Raw genomic sequence first — 20,894 nt, forward strand, 5'->3', positions numbered from 1 at the left:
ATCTAGTCTCATTCTTGTACATGTGGATATCATTTTCATAGCACTGTTTTTGGAAGATGCTATTTCTACTCTAAAGAATGTTTTTGATATCTTTCATAAATCAGTTGGGCCATAGGTTTTGAGTATATTCTTAGATATGCTACTTTCTTTTTTCTTTTTTTATTAAGGATATTTTATTCATTTTACACACCAATCAAAGATCCCTTCTCCTATCTTATTTCATTAATTTTCATGTTCACTTTTGAGACATCACCATGCTGTTCTTATTACCACAGTTCTATAGTATAATTTGCGATCAGAAATTGTGGTAACTCCAGCATTATTCTTTTTGCTCAGAATTGTTTTGATTATCTGGGATATTTTGTGCTTCTTTGTGAAGTTTAGGATTGATTTCTCAAGTTCAGTGAAAAATGTCACTGAAAATGTGGTTGGCATTGCACTCACTTTGTAGATCACTGTTATATGACTGTTCTTGAGAATACATGAAAACACATCTACTCACTTGATGTAGGGAAACGATAAAAGACTAAATAAACTAGTGTTTATTCCACCCAAATATATTCTGATGAAGTGAGTTTATTAGCATTATTTACAGGAGCCCTCAAAGGCAGCATCATTATCATAAACCCTAATAATGGTGACAACTCATGAAAACTGCAAACCTGTAGCTACCTGTAGCTTAAGTTTTTCTGGTCTTGCCTGGCTCCTGTGGCTGCAAGGTCAGGACAAATCTCCCTCACCTGCTGGTCCCACAGCTGCTCGGACACAAGTAAACACACAGAAGCTTATATTAATTAAAACTACTCAGTCATTAGCTCAGGTCTACCACTTACTAGCTCTTACACTTAAACTTAGCCCATTTCTGCTAATCTATATGTTGCCATGTATTCAGTGGCTTTACCTGTGTGCCATTACATGCTGCTCCCTGGACTGCAGGGCTAGCATCTCCTGACTCAGCCTTCCCCTTCCCAGAATTCGTGTCTGTTTATCCTGCGTATACTTCCTGCCTAGCTACTGGCCAATCAGTGTTTTATTTATCAACCAATCAGAGCAAAACATATTCATAGCATACAGAGCATCCCACAGCAGCTACCTGACTAGCTGTAGGGAGCTCCATGTAGAATCTTTTCTATTCAATAGTCACTGTTTTTATAATTGGGAGAGGGCCCTGGAAATCCTGTAACCCTCTGAGCCCTCTAAGCCTGGTAAGTTTCATAAGGTTCCAGAATCTTGTGAGTTTTGTAGCACTTTGAGTCATATGACTTTCCATTCTTCTAGGAGGGAATGTTTCAACTTATAAGAATTAGCAACATAACATGACTTTTAGAAGCACAGTAGTTTTCACAATATTAATTTTGCCAGTCCATGAGTGTGAGATGCCAGAGGTCAACTTTAGGTGCCATTCCTCAGGTGCTGTCCTCTTGTTATTTTTTTTTTTTAAAGAATTCATTTTGTACTTATATGTCTATTTGTGAGACTCTGAGAGTCTGTTTACTACAGGGGTGATGAGAACCAAACCTGAATCCTCTGCAAGAAGAGTAAGTACCCTTAACTATTGAGCCACCTTTTCAGCATCCCCTTCACCCCGCTGCTTTTTTTTAAGCAAGGTCTCAATCCTGCCTAGTTGGCTAGGCTGGCTAATCAGGTTCTACCTGATTCCACCTTCCCAGTATTGGGATAACACATGTGTGCCATCATGCTCATCATTTTTAAGTGAATTCTGGGATCAAATATGTCTTCATGCTGTGCAGCAAGTACTTTACCAACTGAGCAAGTACTTTCTCCAACCCTATTTTATTTCATTTTTTACAGTTATTATCAAAGTGCTCATTTTCTTCACTTCCTCTTCAGATGATTTGTTATCAGTATATAGGCAAACTATTGTTTTATATGTTAATACTGTATACTGTCACTTTGTTAATCAGCTCAGAGTTTTCTGGTAGGATCTTTGAATTTTTACATATAGGATCATATCATCTTTAATAAGAATAATTTACTTCTTCCTTTCCTATTTATATGCCTTTAATTTATTTCTTTTGTATTATTATTAGTTAACATTTCAGTGACAACAATGGATGAGTGGAGAAAGAAGATATCCTTTTGTCTTATTCCTCATTGTAGTGAAAATATCCATGAGTTTTCTCTATTGAGTAAATGCTGACTATAGATGTGGTATATATACTCTTACTATATTGAGCAATGTTTCTTCTATTATTATTTTCTTCAGGGATTTTATCAATAGGGGATGTTAGTTTTCATCAAAGACCTTTCTGCATCTATTGAGATATTTATGTGATTTCAGTCATTGAGTGTAGTCATAAGATGCATTATATTTATTGATTTGTGTTGTTGAGCAATCCTTGCATCCTTGAAATAAAGCCCATTTGGTCCTGGTAAGAATTGACTTTCTGAAAAAGACTTTGCCATGCTCAGAAATAGTGTCAAGAATTGATAAATTGGATTACATGAAATGAAAAGGCTTCTGCATAGCCAAGGAAACAATTCTGTGAAGAAACAGCCTACTCCGAATGTCTTTTCTTCCATAATCAATATTTCATCATTTTACGTAATATTTAACTCAGTTACCTAATGACAGTAGTAAATGCTATGAACATAGAGCTCTTTTGATTGAAGCAAGACTTTATGTTACAACTACAAGGTAGAATATGTTTTTGAATTTGGTTTGCAAATTCTTCATTGGAAACCTAGCCAACTAACCAGGGCTGGTGAAGTCCTGGATCTGAGAACCTACAACTACCACTTTACTAAACTAGCATAATTCCCAATACATTCTAAATATATGTCCTTATCCCCACAAAAAGGTTGTTCTCAGTCCTCATCAAGGAAAATTCTCTTTGCAACAGGCAAAGACCATTAGAGAAAACCACAACTACTCAAAATGCAGAGTTGTGAGTCCAGCCCTAATGGATACATCTATAATACAACTCCACATTTAAGGCTCAGTGATACTTGTGGAAGAGGGGGTTGAGTGATTTTAAGAGGCAGAGGAAAAAGGTGTTTGCAGTGAGATTGTGTCTCTTAGTAATAACAGAAGTGCTACATTCATATAGTCTTACCAACATGATTGCCTAAACATGATCTGAATAAGGAAAACAGCATACATGCTAATGTGGAGGATGAAGACCCAGGAGGCCTCAACCCTATACAAAATATTACAGACAACTAAGGAATGCTGGATGTGGGAAAAATCATCACCCCATGGAGAGGACAGCAACTGGTTATCCAATATCAAATGGTCATCCCTGAAAACATGTATGCATTATACATATGGAGTAGGTTGTAGTTAAGTACTTAGAAACACACACACACACACACACAGAGCAACAATTAATGGAAAAAGGAGCCATGAGTTTGAAAGAGATCAAGAAAGGATATATGGGAGATCTTGGAGGGAGGAAAGTATATAATTATATTACAACCTAAAAGTATAAAGAATAATAAAAAATCATGTGGCATGCATGATCAGGGACAGTGGCTCATAATTTGTTGCTGTTCTTGTATTCATATTCAGCTTTGGTATCAGGGTAATACTAGCTTCATAAAATGAGCTTGGTGTTATTTCTTCACTTTCTATTTTATGGATAGTTTTGTGGAGAGTTGCTGAGTTCTTCAAAGGTTTCATAGAACTCAGTAGAGAATACATATGTACTTGAGCTGTTTTAGTTAGAAAACTCCAATCTCATTGCTTGCTATAGATCTATTATATTAAGCTTTCTAGTCTCTGGTTCAATTCTGGTAGGTCATAGTTTTCTCTTTTCTGAAATATCATGTCTTTCTCTTTTTCAAAAACTTATATTGCTCTCAATAAAGTTGTATTTCTATTGACTGATATTAAAGACATAAAAACAGACATTCACAATTTTTCCTTACCTATATGTGAATATTCTCACTTTTATTTCATTGTTAATATAGCCCCAAAGTATTCTTAACATTACAATATTCCTAGGAATAGTTACATTGTTCCTGTGGTATAAGTTCACATCATTTCTATCTTATACCAGATTAGTATATCCCCAATTTCACAGATTAAGATCCAGAAACAAAACAGTTAATTTAATTTCTTAAAACTATACTCCCAATTATGTCTCAAATTCATCATCCCCTAAATTTTAATGAGTACTAACTGTCCTTAATTAGGCTGTAGTCTTGAACAAACCACTGGTCCTCTTTAGAATTGGTACACAAGTTACTGGATAAAGGTTTCAACAGAACAATCTCTAGGGTGCTCGTTAGCTACAAACCCTCATTCAGTACCAGACAAAATCGTGTTTTCTTATGAATAAATAATATGATTTCTCATAGAAGATAGCATGCAGTGCTTCTTAAAGACAGCAAGGACAAGCAGAGTTGCCTGGGGAGTAAAAAATAAGAAGGGCAATGTATATAAAGAGAAGGTGAATCTATTACATGATAATATGCTAGTATAAACTCTTTTGGAGGGAAAAATTTTAAAATACTGTACGTTTACAAAACCCATGTGAATTCTACTCCAACTTCAATAAAAGGTATTAAGTTGTGAAGGGCCTGACAAAGGCAGCTTGAAATATTAAAGACTTAGTCAATTCTTTATACTTTACTATGTTAAATAAAATATAATATTGTTTAATTATATTTAATTATGCCATAAGCAATTATTATAAGACAGCTTAATGATTTGAGTGAATTTATAATTAAGTTTTATTCCTTAAACTCCATCTAGTATTATGATAGCCTTAGCCAATACTGGGTACTTTATTTACTTGTTACTTACATAATTTAATAAGAAACAGTGAAAACAATCTTAATATATTTTTGGTATATAAAAATGATATAGCGTTTTTGTTGGTCCAACAAGATGAATAATTTACCACTGTAATTCTGTTAAGTAACTACAGGAGTTACATTTTTGCTTTGAGAAACTTTCATCAAAACATAGCTGTGAAACAGCACTGGCTTCAAATGGAAAGGGTACAAAAAAGCTCCTCCTAGCTAGAATCCGGTTCAAGAGGTTTACGGTGGCAAACAGCAGAAAAGATGAAATGTTTCAATAAGTCCCTTAGGCTGATTTAGTTAGCATCCACAAAGCGGAATAACCTATACATCACATACCCTTTGTTAGCTGATTGTTTAGAATAGATGTATGAGTCATTGAGTTTTATTTTAGCAGTCGGGCAATGCAATTCTCCTTTTGCCTGAAATATGAAAACGCAAAAATATGAAACTATGAGAGGTAATGTCAAATCTCATGTGGGATGCTTATCAACCACTGTGATGGATCAAGCCATTCCTTAAACCTTGTCATTCTATCTTCTACCTTGGTCAGCACAAATGATAAATTACCACTTACAAAATTTCTATTATATTAATCAGCCACCTATGGCACATAATCTTTAAAAATTGTGAACGGTATTAAAGTTGTTGGAGAGAGAAAGCTTAAAACAAAACAAAAAAAAACAAAAGAAAGCTGACATTTGAGAAGGATATAAAGAACACTGTTCTGAATGATTTCATGTACAAATGATTTCACGTACAAAAAAAGGACATAAAGAACGCTGTTCTGAATGATTTCATGTACAAATGAATCTTTCTGGGAGCCAGACAGGGAGGAACACACACACACACACACACACACACACACACACACACACACACACACTTACAATATATATATATATATATATATATATATATATATGTATATATATATATACACACACACACACACAAACACATACATATATATGTAATATATATACATATATATGTAACAGATGTTAATTTAATTTTTACTCTTAGACATTAAAGAGAATTAATGAAGGTACCTGCAACAATGCTGGCAAGCTGCTGGGTTCTAGAGATAGGGTATATGCTGCGTGCTTGAATGATTGCAGAAGCAATTTTCTTGGCATGCTTCTCCTCTCCATATGCTCTTAGGATAGATGCAAGTGCTTGTTGATCTAAAGCATTCACAACATCAGCTGCAGTGGGCATGTCAGGATACCTGTGCAAAAAAGAGCCAACCAGTTTCCTGACACCAATTTTATTGACAAGAGTTGATATTTCAGAGTACTGGGAATACGAACTCAGGCATTCTCAACACATTGTCTAGAAGAAATTCTCAAACAGACACAAATGAAAGAGAGTTTCTGTTTTACATAGTAATCATTAAGGCAAGAGGAACATCAAACATTCATTGAGGTCAAGGTAGGAAGTTATAGTATTTTGTTAACCTTTAACTTTTACTCATAAAAAAATTAATATTGATCTTGTGGCTTTCTCTCAAGATAAAATAACAGAAGAATGTTTAGATTTAACTTGTTCAAAAATTACATTACTAATTGAATTACTCCTTTCTTGAAGAGGAGACATGATGCTGACAGATGATAGCTGACCAAGTCTGAATGCTAGTGAGTAAATCAATCTATGCCAGCAAAGAACACACATGTGGAACAATAACAAAATCCAACTTAGAAAGTCTACACAAGACGACACTGGGCAGGTTCCCCTCACAAGAACTGAAAAGACCTAATGTTAACTGTGCATGTATTGGATATTTGATATTAGCTCAGTCATCAGTGGCAAAGGTCATCATGGATTAAAACTTCAAAACAAACAGCACTGATTGAACAAGGCTAAATATTACCTTCAAGTGGAGCACAAAAAGAAAATCTAAGTTCTGACCACATAGACTAAATTATACTAGCATAAAATAGCGTTCACTGTCAGATCATTCTAGTTTATTTCCATTTAGAGAAATGGGTCAAAGCACTCCAACTGATGAGCTAGTCATGACTCGACTTATTAGGAACATCTGCTAGTAGTACAGCTACTACTCCCACATAAATATGTTGGATTATTAGTTTCATACTGTGAATAGTTGTGAGTTCCAAAGATACGGGAGCATTAAGACCTGAGGTTTCAGCCAGAGTGAGGTTGCAAAAACATCTAAAATTCTTTTTGACGATTATTACTTTGTTAACATGCTTGTGCATTCAGGAGAAATTTTCATCCTTGTCTTGTATTCAATTTTGCATGTCTGTTTGTTTGTCAGTCTGTCTTTGAAATTCGTACTCTCTCTCTGATTGTTTTAGGAAGTAGGAAACATCCTGTTCTATGTATGGTGGTTTTATTTATTTATTTATTTTGTTTTGGCTTACTTTTATTTACTTATGTATGTTTTGAATTGAAATATAGTTATATTATACTTAAATATAAATTAAGTAAATATAAACATAATTATATTATATATGAAATAAATTATATCATCCCACTTTTCCTCCCTCCAGCTCCTCCTACCCCCTCAAATTGACAGCCTCATTTTCTTTTGAAATCTTGTATCAACGAATGTCTTATATGGTAGCCCTAACTTGATCTCAGTGGGTTGTTTTTTTGGCTTATGAAATGAAGATCATTCCTTTTACAGTTGTAGTGGTCTTGCTATATTGGATAAAGTTTTAAATGCAATAGACTCTCAATTTTAATCTGGGAAATGAATATAACAATGCTTATCTCAATTATCAGAATTGTTAAGACAGGAGGCACAAACGAAATAGTAAATACAGACAATATAATGACTGGGCAATAAACGTTCATATCCTTCAGATTTTTCCAATTCATATATTTGCCAGTCATCATTTTGAGCATAAAAGACAAAAATCCCTGCTATATCTTACATACCTATGAATTCAGTTACCCAAGCCACTGTCCACTGAGACAATTCTTGTTAATGATGGTAAATTCAGACCCTTAGCTCTATCAAGGCCATTATAAGTCGGATGATGGATTTAGTTTTCAAAACCTTCTACTTTTAAACACGAAAATTAAAGAAGCATTTTGATCAGGCGGTATTCAATGGATACCAGGTATGATATTGTTTTACTGTTACATTAACATGAAATAGTTGTATAGAGTTTCCATAATGCTAGAAGACAAAAGGAATATAACTCTGAGGGCTAGCAGGCCAGAAATCTGCATTTGAATAGGCATTAATATGATGACCAGGAAGAACTGATCCTCTAAGAAAACATGAAGTTTACCCTTGTCAGCCCAAAGATTTCCCTGAAAAGTTACTGTAACTTAACATCATAAGAGAAAGTCTTAACTTGAGTGCCAATATATTATCTCCCAACAAAGAGTATATCTGCTCACAGAACTAGCCTTTCAAGTCATTGAGGCTTGGAATTCTTCTCTGTTACATGATAAGATAATATAATCTAAAAGCAGTGGTTGTTGTAATTGAGGTCAGCACAGAGTTGAGACTCCAGTGCGAAAATGTCTCCTGTGTGTCTTTATCCTAGGGATCGATCACTCTCTGGGGACTGACAGATCACAACTCTGTGTGTGTGTGTGTGTGTGTGTGTGTGTGTGTGTGTGTGTGTGTGTGCATATATATATTATTTTTTCCCATGGCCTACCCTTCTACTTGTGAATCAAATTCCATATTCTGAATATCTCAAACAGGTTATAATCCATATTGTTTACCTGGAAGATCTTCAATTTTTAAATATATATATGTATTATTTCAAATATAAGTTCAAACATAAGGTATTGACTTAAGGGCTTAATTCTCAGGAACAAATTTATTTTGAAGTTCTTGTGGAGAAACTCATAGATGCAGAATTACAAATTAAAATTTGCCCAAGAAACTTTTACATTAAGAATATGGTAATTCACTATTAATTAGAAGCTTTGTTCATTGTATTACAGAAAGTATCTTCCACAGCAAGACACAGGAAGAGTATAAATTTATTCAACATTTTATTTCTATATAATCACCTTAATTTCTAAAGTTGAGAATATCTGACCTTCACTATTAGTCACTAGTTGCTAAAGGACTTTATTATTTTATTATATCATAATATTCTTTGTTCTATGAATGCCAATAATGCAAGCAGAAGAAGGCAGAGGATTCAGAAACAATAGGATTCTAATAAATATGTCACAATGCAAATTAAGCAGTCACATATATCAAGGCAGGAGACTATACATGAGTATTTAGCACAGAATATTCATGGCATGACACAATGTGCACATGAAAAGCAAGGGTAAGTGTTGCAGATATAGGTTACTCTGGCTTGGTACCACTGCTAGGTCCAGATGTCAGTACTAATTTAAGCTTTTAAAATTAATGTAGAAAAAGGAAATTTTCCTCCTCTTTTTATAGTACAACATGATGCTATTAAATAGGTTGTGTGTTTATTTGAACTGAATAATGGTAAACAAGCATTAGTATTTCTACAGCGCTGAAGAATGAAGAGGAGTCACAGGTAATACTCCTTGTAGAGATGTACAGCTATGTAGTGATGTGAGATGCAGTGCCGTACATTGCAAATCTTTTGGAGAAGGCACAACTAGGGTGACTGCATAAGAGACAGAACAAAAACAGAATTGTTGACCATGGGAATCCTGCCAGATTTGTTTTTACAGCATTATAAAGAATATCAATTAAGTACAGCTCCTCTTGCTTCTTACAGAGACATAACTGGACATGCACGAAAAACTATTGTTTTCAGCAGTAATTTTTCCAAATTACTACTAAACAGCCATATTGTCAGTGAAAAAAATCACATAAAAGTTGATTTCCCTATTCTGAATACCTCCTCACTATATTCTGTAAGACAGTAAATATTTTCCTTTTAGAATACCAAGCCAAAGAAATACTGAAGTCTATAATGAGTACCAAACACAGCTGATTTACTATGTATGGACAGTGTTGGATGTGGGAGTGTGCTGGGAATTTTTCAGCCTTCAAGGAAATTAAATGCAGAATGTTTCTAAGGAATTGATTTTCTTGTGGTAAAAAGAAATGCTTTTTCAATATCCACCTGTCTCCATCCATCCTCATGTCCAAGGGGCCATCCTTCCGAAGGGAGAAACCTCGTTCAGGAGCATCAAGTTGCATGGAGGAACACCCCAGATCAAAAAGAACTCCATCAATAGACCCTGGCTGCACTCCAGCTTTTATTAACAAAGTCTCTGCCTCGCTGAATTGGCCCAACATAGCTTGGAGTTGTTTCCTGTGAATAAACCCAAGAGACAGAGAGAAGACCCGCTGTATTAGTTTTTCTTCAAGTTTCTGGCCAATGGAAGGGAGTACATCCTATCACGGAATGATTTACCTGAAATAAATACACTAAGTGTCATGTATTTACTTAGCATATACTTTGAGAAAGTATATATTTATAAATCAGATATATTCCTTTGTCAGACTAGGTTTTTCATTCTTTTCTCTAAAAAATTTCTTAAATTTATGAGTAAGAAAAAGTAGCACATGACATTCTTGCAAAAGAATTACTTAATTTCCAAGGAAATCCAAATACAGTAGGCATAAAAACAAAAAGAATATAAATAAAGTGTGCATACACATCATGAATGCTCTTCAGTCATATAAAAGGAATGAAATCCAGTTACATGGAACTGGAAATCATTATGTTAAGTGAATTAAGAATGCACAGGAATATAGGTAATACGTAACTTGCACTCATAATATTAATACACTTATCTCAAAGTTGAGGGTAATATGGTATCTTGTAGTGATGAGAAAAGAGTTGGGAAAAGAAGAAAAAGAATCACAGGTAAAGAGCAGATAAGAATTTTCAATGTGCTATTGTATCTTAATTTAAACACTGCCCAATGCAGGCATTCCATACTACCCCACTTACATGTGTACTTTTTATGTACCTATTAAAAATAAATCTCATCAATGAAAAGAAGTAAGAAAAAAATGTTAAATGTGTTCACTCTCATATTTTACTGCTGTGAATGTTTATTCTATACTTAGGATAGGGGCATTATATAGCCACATACTTGAGGAATGAAATAAAGACAAGGCTAAACAACTCCTGAAGAAGCACTGTTTTAGCTTCCAGCAAGAATTTCAAAGTATGCATGAAGCATTCAGAATCAACAGACAGGAAGACGTTTAGGTCACTATGTTGCTATTCCAATCCTGCTTCCTATACAAAATGAGCTGCTGCCCTTAGGTTTCTTCAGGCCTTAAGACAACTAAAATTCCTTTTGGAAGAGGAGTGAGGAAAGAGAAATTGGGCAACATACAGAAGCTTTTACTCTCTCTCTCTGAAGTTGAATGGAATGGGCTTGTATTTTAACATTAGGCAATTTACATTTACGGCATTTACTTAGGTAATTTATGCCATTTAAGGGGAAACTCACAACTCATTGGTAAATTTTCCTCAATTCTGGATGAAGGAGTAATTTCTGGATTACTCTTTTGGATTGCATGCCAAATATTTACTGCATATCTGTGGTTGCCAATGATTATGCTATTTAGCGGATATAACAAGGGGACAGGAAAACTGGTAAGTTATGTTGCTTGAGTTAGCAGCTAAGAGGAAAAGATATAATTTACAGAACAATGTGGCTGGAGCTGATGATAGAGATATAAATAAATGCACCCCCCCCATTTTTGGAAAATATAAATGCTAATAAAATAGTATTGGAAAAGCAAAAACAAGAAATAAAATTTCAGGATTGAAACACATTTCACAAGTCATATATGCCAACAGCTGATATTTGAATCTTTCCCTACCCCAATATCATGAATTGGAGCTAAGAAAAGGGAAGAATTCTGTTTGAATCACCTCTGGATCCCAACCTTAGGCTATACAGATAGCCAAACAGTCAACACTCATTACTGGATATGGGTGAGATTGTAAAGTTAGTTAATCACATCTAAATTTCCAGTTTTGTATACAAGGAAACAAAACCATGCTTGAGCATGTGGGGGTTCACTCAGGAGCAAAGTGAACAAGGATATAAGAAGAAGACTGTATGTTGTCAAAAGTGCTTCCTTGTTGCTACAGAAGAATGTGATTGGCTTGTTTGAACAACTGTACAAAATCATAGGGAACTGAACCTGCTGATCAAGTGGAAGCAGAAATAGAGCCCAAGAGATCCCTCTGCAAAGAACAGATGTTCAGCTGGGGAATCTTACCTTCAAGAGCACAGAAGCAAGGGAAATTAGTCGCTAGGACATTTAAGAAACAAGTGTTTTTATATACTAAAGTAATCACCATGTATTTAAATGTAAGAAACAATATACATGTATATACACAGGGACATAAATATAATCCAATATCACTAATTCAAATACTAAGTACTTCGCTTCTTTAAGGAATCCTGACGCTATCTTATCTCAATTACTATTCAATGTTTAATATAACTGTAGAAAAATATGCTTATTATCTACTGAACTCCATGTGTGCCAAATAATGTTTTACAATATGTTATTTACACCAGATGTCAAGGAATATATAATACTGAAACTTAATTTACAGTAAGCACCAGTAATCTAATTCATATTTGAATATTATTATTAGTTAGAGTTGGAGAGGTAGCTCAGAGTAAAAGCATGGGTTACCCTTACATTAAATCTTCCAAACCACATGAAAGCCCAAATAAAATAAAAAGCAAAAAGCAAGGAAAAAATCATTAGTACTTTTCAATTAAGCAGTTCCTTCTGTAACTTTTCTCTTTAGTATCAGCGTATGTGACTCAAGTTCAGAACTCATGTTGCACAGCAGCCTTCCCACACATGAAGCTCTGCCTACTCTAGGGACACTTTTAGCCTCTGCCAAGGTGCTAAACTCTTCATTCCAATAGGACCTCAAAAGTTCAGCTACAGATTTTTAAAAAACTGCCATGTATTTGATGATATATGTGACAGGCTGGCTATTTAAACAGACAGTAGTATAGGTATTGCTAAAAGGTACTTTTCAATGAGTGGGTTTTAAGTCAAGAACATTGACTTTAAGAACAGAAGTGTGCCTCAACCACTCAGCTACAATGTCTTAAAAGCAAAGAATCATGTTTCTCAGAGGATGAAGGTATTTTGCCTTAAGGCTACAACACTACTTTCTACCCGAGACTTCCCAGCCTGCTGCCAAACATATTTCACACACGACAGACCTCACAGTTACGTGAGCAAACTCCTTGAAGTAAATCCAACCCCCACCAGTATTCTTTCTAATTCTTCACCCCGCACCACACACACACACACACACACACACACACACACACACTAGGGGGTGGGGTGAGTGAGCTACATTTTGTGTGGGATTGGAGAGATGGCTCAGTGGTTAAAACCACTTATTCTTGCAGAGGATCCGAGTTTGGTTTCTAGCACCCACATAGCAGCTCACAACCATCTGTAACTCCAGCCCAAAGTGATCCGACACCTTCTTCTGGCCTCTGTGGGCACCTGCACTCATGTACACACTCAAGTATGCATACCCCTACACAAACACATATACACGTAATTAAAAATAAAGTTAATATCCAAAAATAAAAAACATTCAACTCATTTATATTTTTACATAAATTTCTACATACTAAACCACACCTTGTGCATATTTCTTAAATTACATATCATACATAACACACACACACACACACACACACACACATATATGTATATACAGGCCCATGTTTATATATACCTCTATCCTACTAGTTCTGTTGTGTTGGGGAATTCTGTTAACTGCTTTACACACATCATCCTCATGGCCACCACAATTTGTTTAGAGATCAACATGCATACAATTTTGACCAGTAAGATACAAGAGATATTTCCTAGAAATTAGGAAAAGGTTCCTCTTTCTTCATGTATACACATATACAAAATAACAACACAAAAGTTACTAACATATCAAATTGAGTCAAATAAATATAAACAATGATCTCTCTAGGTTGAAGATAGAGCACATGGCAGCAGAAAGCCTTCATTCATAGTTGTCTTAGGATAGGAGGGACTTATTAAAGGTCTACTAAAGGTACATATGTATGTATGTACACGCACACAAAAACAAATAACATCCCAACTACTGTGGCAATTATACTCAAATATTCTTTTTTCCTGGGTGGTAGAATTATAGACACAGACCAAGCCACAGGATTTAACTGGCAGCCAGAAACAAAGAGATAACTTGAAAGCCCAAAAATGTTTTAACAGTTATATACTTCTAAATACCAATAAACAAAATGAATCATAAAAGGACACTAGGAATGAATTAAACAAAGCAATAACAAAACAGCCCAGTGAAAAGTCAAAGCACTGAGACAGGGTGTGCTGCTAATGCTGTTCTCTGGAAAAACTCCACATATGTGTGCACATATTAAAAAGGGAAGTCATAGACAATAAATTTATTTTTATAAATTAACACAACAGCACATTCAAATCCCATAATAAAAGGAAGCAAAAATAAAAGAAGAAATATTAAAAGAATTAAATAAATAAAAGAAGCAAAAATTAAAAATGGAAAGGAATATTTTATACAGTGAGTTAAAATATGTTCTTTGAAAAGACTTTAAGAAAATTGATTAACAACCCATAAGGATGTTTACCAATATGAGAGATAAAAAGGAAAATACTACTTTAGACCCTGTATCAAATATATCACAGGAGGAAATATTTAACAATGTTATACTAGTAAATTAGAGATTTAGATCGAATGAAAATATTCTCGGGAAACTATAACTTATTAAAACTAACATAAGAAATGTAAAATATAGTCCTGAAATCAGTTAGAAATTTAATCTGTAATTATAAAGTCTCCCACAGAGAAAAAGACATGCACAGGTGGCTCCACCATGTATTCTCCCAAATATTTAAATATTTAGCTATTTAAGTAACTCTAATATTATATAAACAAAATAACATTGATATTATAATAAAATCTTCCAGAAAAAAAAATGAGACAGCTATTTTAACTCAAATCACCAGGCAGGCATACTGGATGGAGGGTCTGGAATGGGAAGATCAAGGTATAGAGTAAGGGACTGGGGGGACAGACAGATCCCATTATGAAAGAAAATAGAATAAATAGTTATGAATGGATTGTGGGGAGGACAGGAACTAGAGGATCAAGTGGGGAGCAAGGAGAGGAGGAAGGGGGAGGCAATATGGGAGAGACAGCTAAAATTAAGGGCCATTTGAGGAGTACCATGGAAACCTAATACACTAGAAGTTTCCTAAAAATAAACATATAGGAAGGCAATCTAAATAAAACTGTCAAATAATGGGGGTGAAGGGAAGAGCTCCCACTTTCCATCTCTTGTCACCAAATAAAGCTTCTAGTACATAAACATAAACCCAGCCACAAACCCTTTGGTCTACAATGGTGTCCTATCTGCAAGATATAATAGGGCAATCGTGATACAAAACTTATGTGAGTCATCATACAATATTTGATTTGAGTGAAGGCTCACTCCATGAGATGGAACCAGCATCTGACACTTCTTGGTCACAATGAACTAGACTAGATAGCTTAGGAACAGAATAAACCCAAATACTACTGTTATACTAAAAGAATGCAGCAATTAATGACTCCTAATGACATTATGCTATTCTCATAGATCAACGCCTTGCTTAGCCATCATTAGAAAAGCTTCCTTCTACAGCAGAAGAGAACAAATACAGAGACCCACAGCCAGACATTATGCTGAGTGAGAGAGAGACCTTGGAGCACTCAGCCCTAAATGGGATGTCTTCATCAAATCTCTCCCCTCAGGGCTCAGGGAACCCTGCAGAAGAGGAGGCAGAAGGAGTGTGAGAGCCAGAGGGGATGGAGGACACCAAGAAAACAAGGCCTTCTAAATGAACATGATTAACATACATATGAACTCTAAGAGATTGAGGTAGCATGCACAGAGCCTGCACAGGTCCATACCAGGTCCTTTGCTTATATAAGATGGCTTTCAATTTAGTGTTTTTATGGGACTTTTGGTTGTGGGAACCTGTGGGTCTTTGTTTCTTTTGTCTTCTCCTGGGCTCTTTTCCTTTTGTTTGTTTTGTCCAAGTCTGATATGTTAGCTTTTGTTTGATCTTATTATATTTTATTTTATTATCCCTTAGAAGCCTGTTTTTTTTTCCCCCCTAAGGAGAGAAAGGGAATGGATGCAGATGAGAGGGGAGCTGGGAAGGAACTGGGAGGAGTGGATGTAGAGGAAACCATAATCAGGATATATAATATGAGAAAAAAAAACCTAATTTCAATCAAAAGAAAAAGTTAACTAGCTTAAGAGCAAAACAAAACAAAAACATAAAAAAGGCAATGTTATAAATGCTAATTTATCCAATGGACAAAATAACAAAAACAACAAAAATACAAGCAGATCAAATCAAGACAAATGCACATAAACAAGGATCTCTCTAGGTTGAGGATAGTGTGTAGCTGGCGAATGCTGTGGAATAATGCTTTTGTACCTGGCTTAATAAAATGCTGATTGGCCAGTAGTCAGGCAGGAAGTATAGGCAGGATAAGCAGAGAAAGAGAATTCTGGGAAGAGGAAGGCTAAATCAGGAGATGCCAGCCTGCCGTATATATATATATATATATATATATATATATATATATATATATATATATATATATATATATTGTGTGTATATATATATATACACACAAAAAAACATGCTGTTTTTTACTTGTATTCATTATAATCAACCATTTGAAAAACAGAATGTAACCACATTGTAATTTTTGTATTGCCTGAAAGATTCTGCTGGGGTACATAACCTGCAAGGGAAAGAATAGAGTTAAAATGAATTAGAAGGAAAACAGCAAGAATGAGACATTTAAAATGAGTTAGAAAGAAAACATCAAGAATAACGATAGAGTTAGAAAACATCAAAAATGAGAGAAGAAAATCACCAGGAAAATAAAGAATAGAGAATGCAAAGGAAGAATAAAGAAAAGGTCTAAAGGAAACTATTAAGAGCGTGTGTGAGTGTTTTTTCCCTTATCCCCCTCAGATAAAAAAGTCACAGTATGTGCTGATTATTGCCCACTGTGGAATTCCTTTGGAGTCTCGTGCTGCTGGAGGCTGGCCCCCCCAGACAACCATATGATCCCCTGAGATTGGAGTTTCATACAGTTGTGAACCACCATTTTGGCATTAACCCAGGTCTGGCACAGCCATATTTGAATGGAATGGCAGAAGTCATAAAGCCAGCATAGCTACCTGACAAAGATCCAGCAGAGCTAAGCCACATGATGGCTGCCATGCCACATTTGGTTTTCATCTCCACCTGTTACATACTTGGGGCACTTTTAATATTTGTACAATTTGGGGATATTGGATTGATGGAAAATTCCTTATGAATCATTTATGCCTTCTCCCAGGAATGCTGCTTCTAAGCTTTCCCAGGACAGTCCTGAACATACTATTCCCCCCAACCACCCTGCTTTTAGGGAGATATCCTCAGTTACTTGAAGGTCTTTACACCATGGAGGTTGTGACACGTAAAGAAGTCAGAGGTCTCTTCATTAGGCTATGAAACATTCTTGAAACATCTGTCCCTGTACTTACACAGGAACAAGATATTCAAAACAAAATAAACTCAAAAAGGTCAACAAGACTCAGAGGGGTACAGTAGTTGGCCACAGTTAAGATTACAAACCTCTTCCCACTGTACACTTAGACAATTACATGACGTACATCTCTGCCCTACACAGAGACATACTGATGAGCAAAATATGGAGTGGAAAGATGATAAAGTATGAGTTATCAGGACCTCCCTCTCTTAGAAAAGTTAGCTCATGCAGAGCCACTATGGTTACGTATGATCAAGGAACAACAGAATGCCAAGATTAGACATATAGACAAATTCCATAAAAATATAAATATGAACACTGTGTTATGCCAGAATTTGAATAATAACTGCAGCAGCTTTGCCCTGAGGATTTTTCCTGGGCACTCTAACCACTAAGAGTTAATAATACACTGCTTGGGACATGGTAAAATGCCCAGGGTTGTTGAAGATTTTTGTTTTGGTCTAGTGCCCTTGAAGCAACCAAAACTACCAGCCTGAGAACAGGCTGTCATATACCTCTAGATTCTCAAAAATTGGGTTATGGGGTTAATGAGTAAGAATGACAACTCTGTTTATTAATGATGTCAAAACTTGAGGGAAAGTGATTGGAAATGATAATTCTGCTCTGTTATAATTTATTAATGACGACTAAAAGATGAGCAAAAGGAAGTGAAAACACATGTCCAAAACAAAAAAAAAATGATATGATCTATGTTTTGGAACATCATGAATGTATCCTTGCTTATTAAATTCTGTATAAATAAATAAACACTCTGGCTGCTAGTCAGCCAGGCTGCGAGATTCTCCCAACCACCATGGCCTGGCTCATTTCTTTCCCCGCCATCTCCTTACACCCTCTACAGGACCCATCCACCGCCAGGGATGGCTCCCATCACAGGTCCTCTGGAAGAACTGTCAGTGTTCATAACTGCTAAGCCACCTCTCCAGTCCCTAGATATCTGATTCCAAAAGCAACATGAAACAGAGATTCAACCTTCTCTAATATGTAGGCCAGAAAATATCTCCTTAACATGGTCTCACTCATGCAAGTTTATTTACTTAAAAAAAATAGTTCTGCACTTTCCTACAACATAGTTTCATCAGTCTCCACCATTCTCTGATTCATTTTTTCCTTCTCTACCCACCCAACACTGTCCTTTTCTGTTCCTTTATTCTTCAATACCAATTATTAGGAAAGAAATGAGAAAATCAGCAAGAAATAACAGACACTTTCTTTGAGATAACTTCTTCCTTGGTTTCCTTGATAGCTCACTTGACTCTTAATAAGACATTCAAACCCCGAACAGATAACTCATAATTTTGACATAAAATGCCCATTTCCTTTGTGCTGATATCACATTAGAGCCTTGGATTAGCTACTCTTTCTGTTAGTGTGACAAAGCAACTTAAGGAAGGGTTTACTCTGGCAGACAGTTTGAGAATATAGTGTATCACAGTCGGGTAGGAGAGATGGTGAGAACGGCCGGGGCAGTGGAGGCAGAACCGTGAGGCACAAATTACATTTACTTCAGAGTCTGCAAAGAAAGATGAATGCTGGCACTCCTTGGGCTTTCCTGCTTCTCCCCGGACCCCCTTGTTATGTAGCCTGGGACTCCAATGTATTGAGTGGCATTACTCACATTCAGGGTGAGTTTTCCCTCACTTAACCTCCTCTGGAAATGCCCACACAGACATGCAGCGTGGTGCACCTCATAGGTGATTCCAAACCCAGTATATGTGACAATGATGGTTAACCAACACAAAGTTGATAGTTTGTCAACCCAATATTTAAACATATGGCTTTAACCATCACATTCCATGCCTGGATCTCAAAGGCTGATGTCTATCTTTAATGCACAATGCATTCAGTCCGATTTTAAAAGTCCTTATGGTCTTTCAGTTTTCAAAAACCTAAAGTCAAAAATCTCTTCTGAGACTCATAGTAATCTCTTAATTGAGAGGCCTTGTGAATAAAAAGTAAAGATAAAAGAAGAAAAGAAAAAAATCCTAACATTACATGCCTCCAGTAATAGCAAACAGCAATATTCTATTCATAAATGAAGGGCTGGGAGGATGGTAAGGAAAGGGCAGACCCAGACTCAGAAGGGCAAACATTAACCCCACCTTCTCCATATCTAGTACCTGGGGCTTGTGGTAGCATCATTTGGGCTCCAGTGTGTTTGTGGATCACTACCCCTCTAGTTCTGACACTTGTATCACAATAGAGCCTCTCTCTTGAGCCAGCTCTGCACTGGGCACCACTTTCTTAGTGGACTTCCCATGATTCTGGACCCCCAACATCCCGATGTCTCCATAGTTTCATGCAATGGCTTCACAATTGCTTCATTCAAGAGAAGCCCACCCTGCCATACATCAGCTGGTTTCAGCCAATTTCTAGAACATTCAGACCAAGCCTTCATAGCCACATAATTCTTGAATTTTGCATGCATGAAAAACATGCATCATGGAGATGTTGACAAGTTCTGACACCCATTCAGTATGTAGTCTATCTCCTTTCTGTCACAGCTGTCATGATTTTTCTACACATTGGCTGACAAACCTGGGACAATTTTTTCCATAGGTGGCTGCATTAGAGCAGAGAGCTTGTTCATCAGCATTCTCCATTCAGGCTCTCTCCTTTCAAATCAATTTGCATTTATACAAGTTGGAGCCTTCAATAAGTCTTATCCGTAGAGCACCTTTAAAATATACAGTCTCAGTGAAGAGACTGAGGTTTCTCTAATGATGCTAATATCTTTACCAGTACAGCTGCTTTGTGGGCATCCATTTTATCTGTAAACTTAAATTGACTCACCACCCATTCCTCACCAAATTACACACTTCCCATATATTTCTGATCTTTCCCACTGAACATCTGACTAACTCCATCAAATAATAACCAAGGCACAGTCTAGACGTCTCACAGTCTTGAAATTTCCTCTAGCAAACAACTTAGTCCATTGTTTTGAATTCAGCTCCCTTGAACTTTTCTCCACATGGGGAGACAACAGCCAGGTGAGACAAATCAGCCTTTAATCTAATTCCTAAAACAGGTTTTATTCTTCTCTGAATACTTAAGAACACAGTCATCATTGGTGGCCTTTCAGTCAGAATTCTGCTTTTCAACACTCCCACCAGATAACTCATTAAGACCTGCTTACAGAACTCCAGGGATATTCCAACCCAAAGTTCAAAATTCTTTCATATTCCTCCCATAGAGCGTTTGTGAAGAGCTACAGATGACATGGCCAGTTTTATCTCAGCAATGCCCTTGTCTTCTGTGTGAGCTCTCTCTGTTACTTTCCTCACTGTTTTGACAAGATACCTGATGAAGGCAACTTAAAGAAGGATTGATTTTTGCTGACAGTTTGTGAGTACAGTCTCTAATTTGGGGGAAGGCATGGTGGCACAAAGAATTATGGGCTTGGGGGCCTGAGCAGAAACAGCTGGTCACACGTTCTCCACAGTCAGGAAGCAGAGAGACATGGACGTTGGTGCTCCTTGGTCTTTCCTGCACCCTTTCCCCACTTTTACTCAGTGCAGGGAATGGTTCCCCATACAC

The 20,894-nt window shown here is 36.2% G+C and overlaps 1 protein-coding gene across 6 annotated transcripts in view; it reads right to left on the reverse strand.

Annotated features, from left to right (window-relative positions):
- Mettl15 (methyltransferase like 15) overlaps positions 1 to 20,894 on the reverse strand; it is a 155,682-nt gene that overhangs the window by 19,503 nt on the left and 115,285 nt on the right. For all 6 annotated transcript variants that reach the window (XR_008215105.1, XM_052724574.1, XM_052724577.1 and 3 more), the window contains 2 exons: positions 9,825 to 10,016; positions 5,823 to 6,001 (listed from right to left, as the gene is read on the reverse strand). Coding sequence is in view for 5 of the 6 variants with exons in the window: in XM_052724574.1 (XP_052580534.1) it covers positions 5,823 to 6,001; positions 9,825 to 10,016 (371 nt within the window). In the remaining variant the exon portion in view is untranslated. The remainder of the gene's footprint in view (positions 1 to 5,822; positions 6,002 to 9,824; positions 10,017 to 20,894) is intronic.

The sequence above is a fragment of the Peromyscus californicus genome, unplaced genomic scaffold (genome assembly GCF_007827085.1).
Source record: "Peromyscus californicus insignis strain IS unplaced genomic scaffold, ASM782708v3 Scaffold_7__1_contigs__length_154581171, whole genome shotgun sequence".
Lineage (NCBI taxonomy): Eukaryota > Metazoa > Chordata > Mammalia > Rodentia > Cricetidae > Peromyscus > Peromyscus californicus.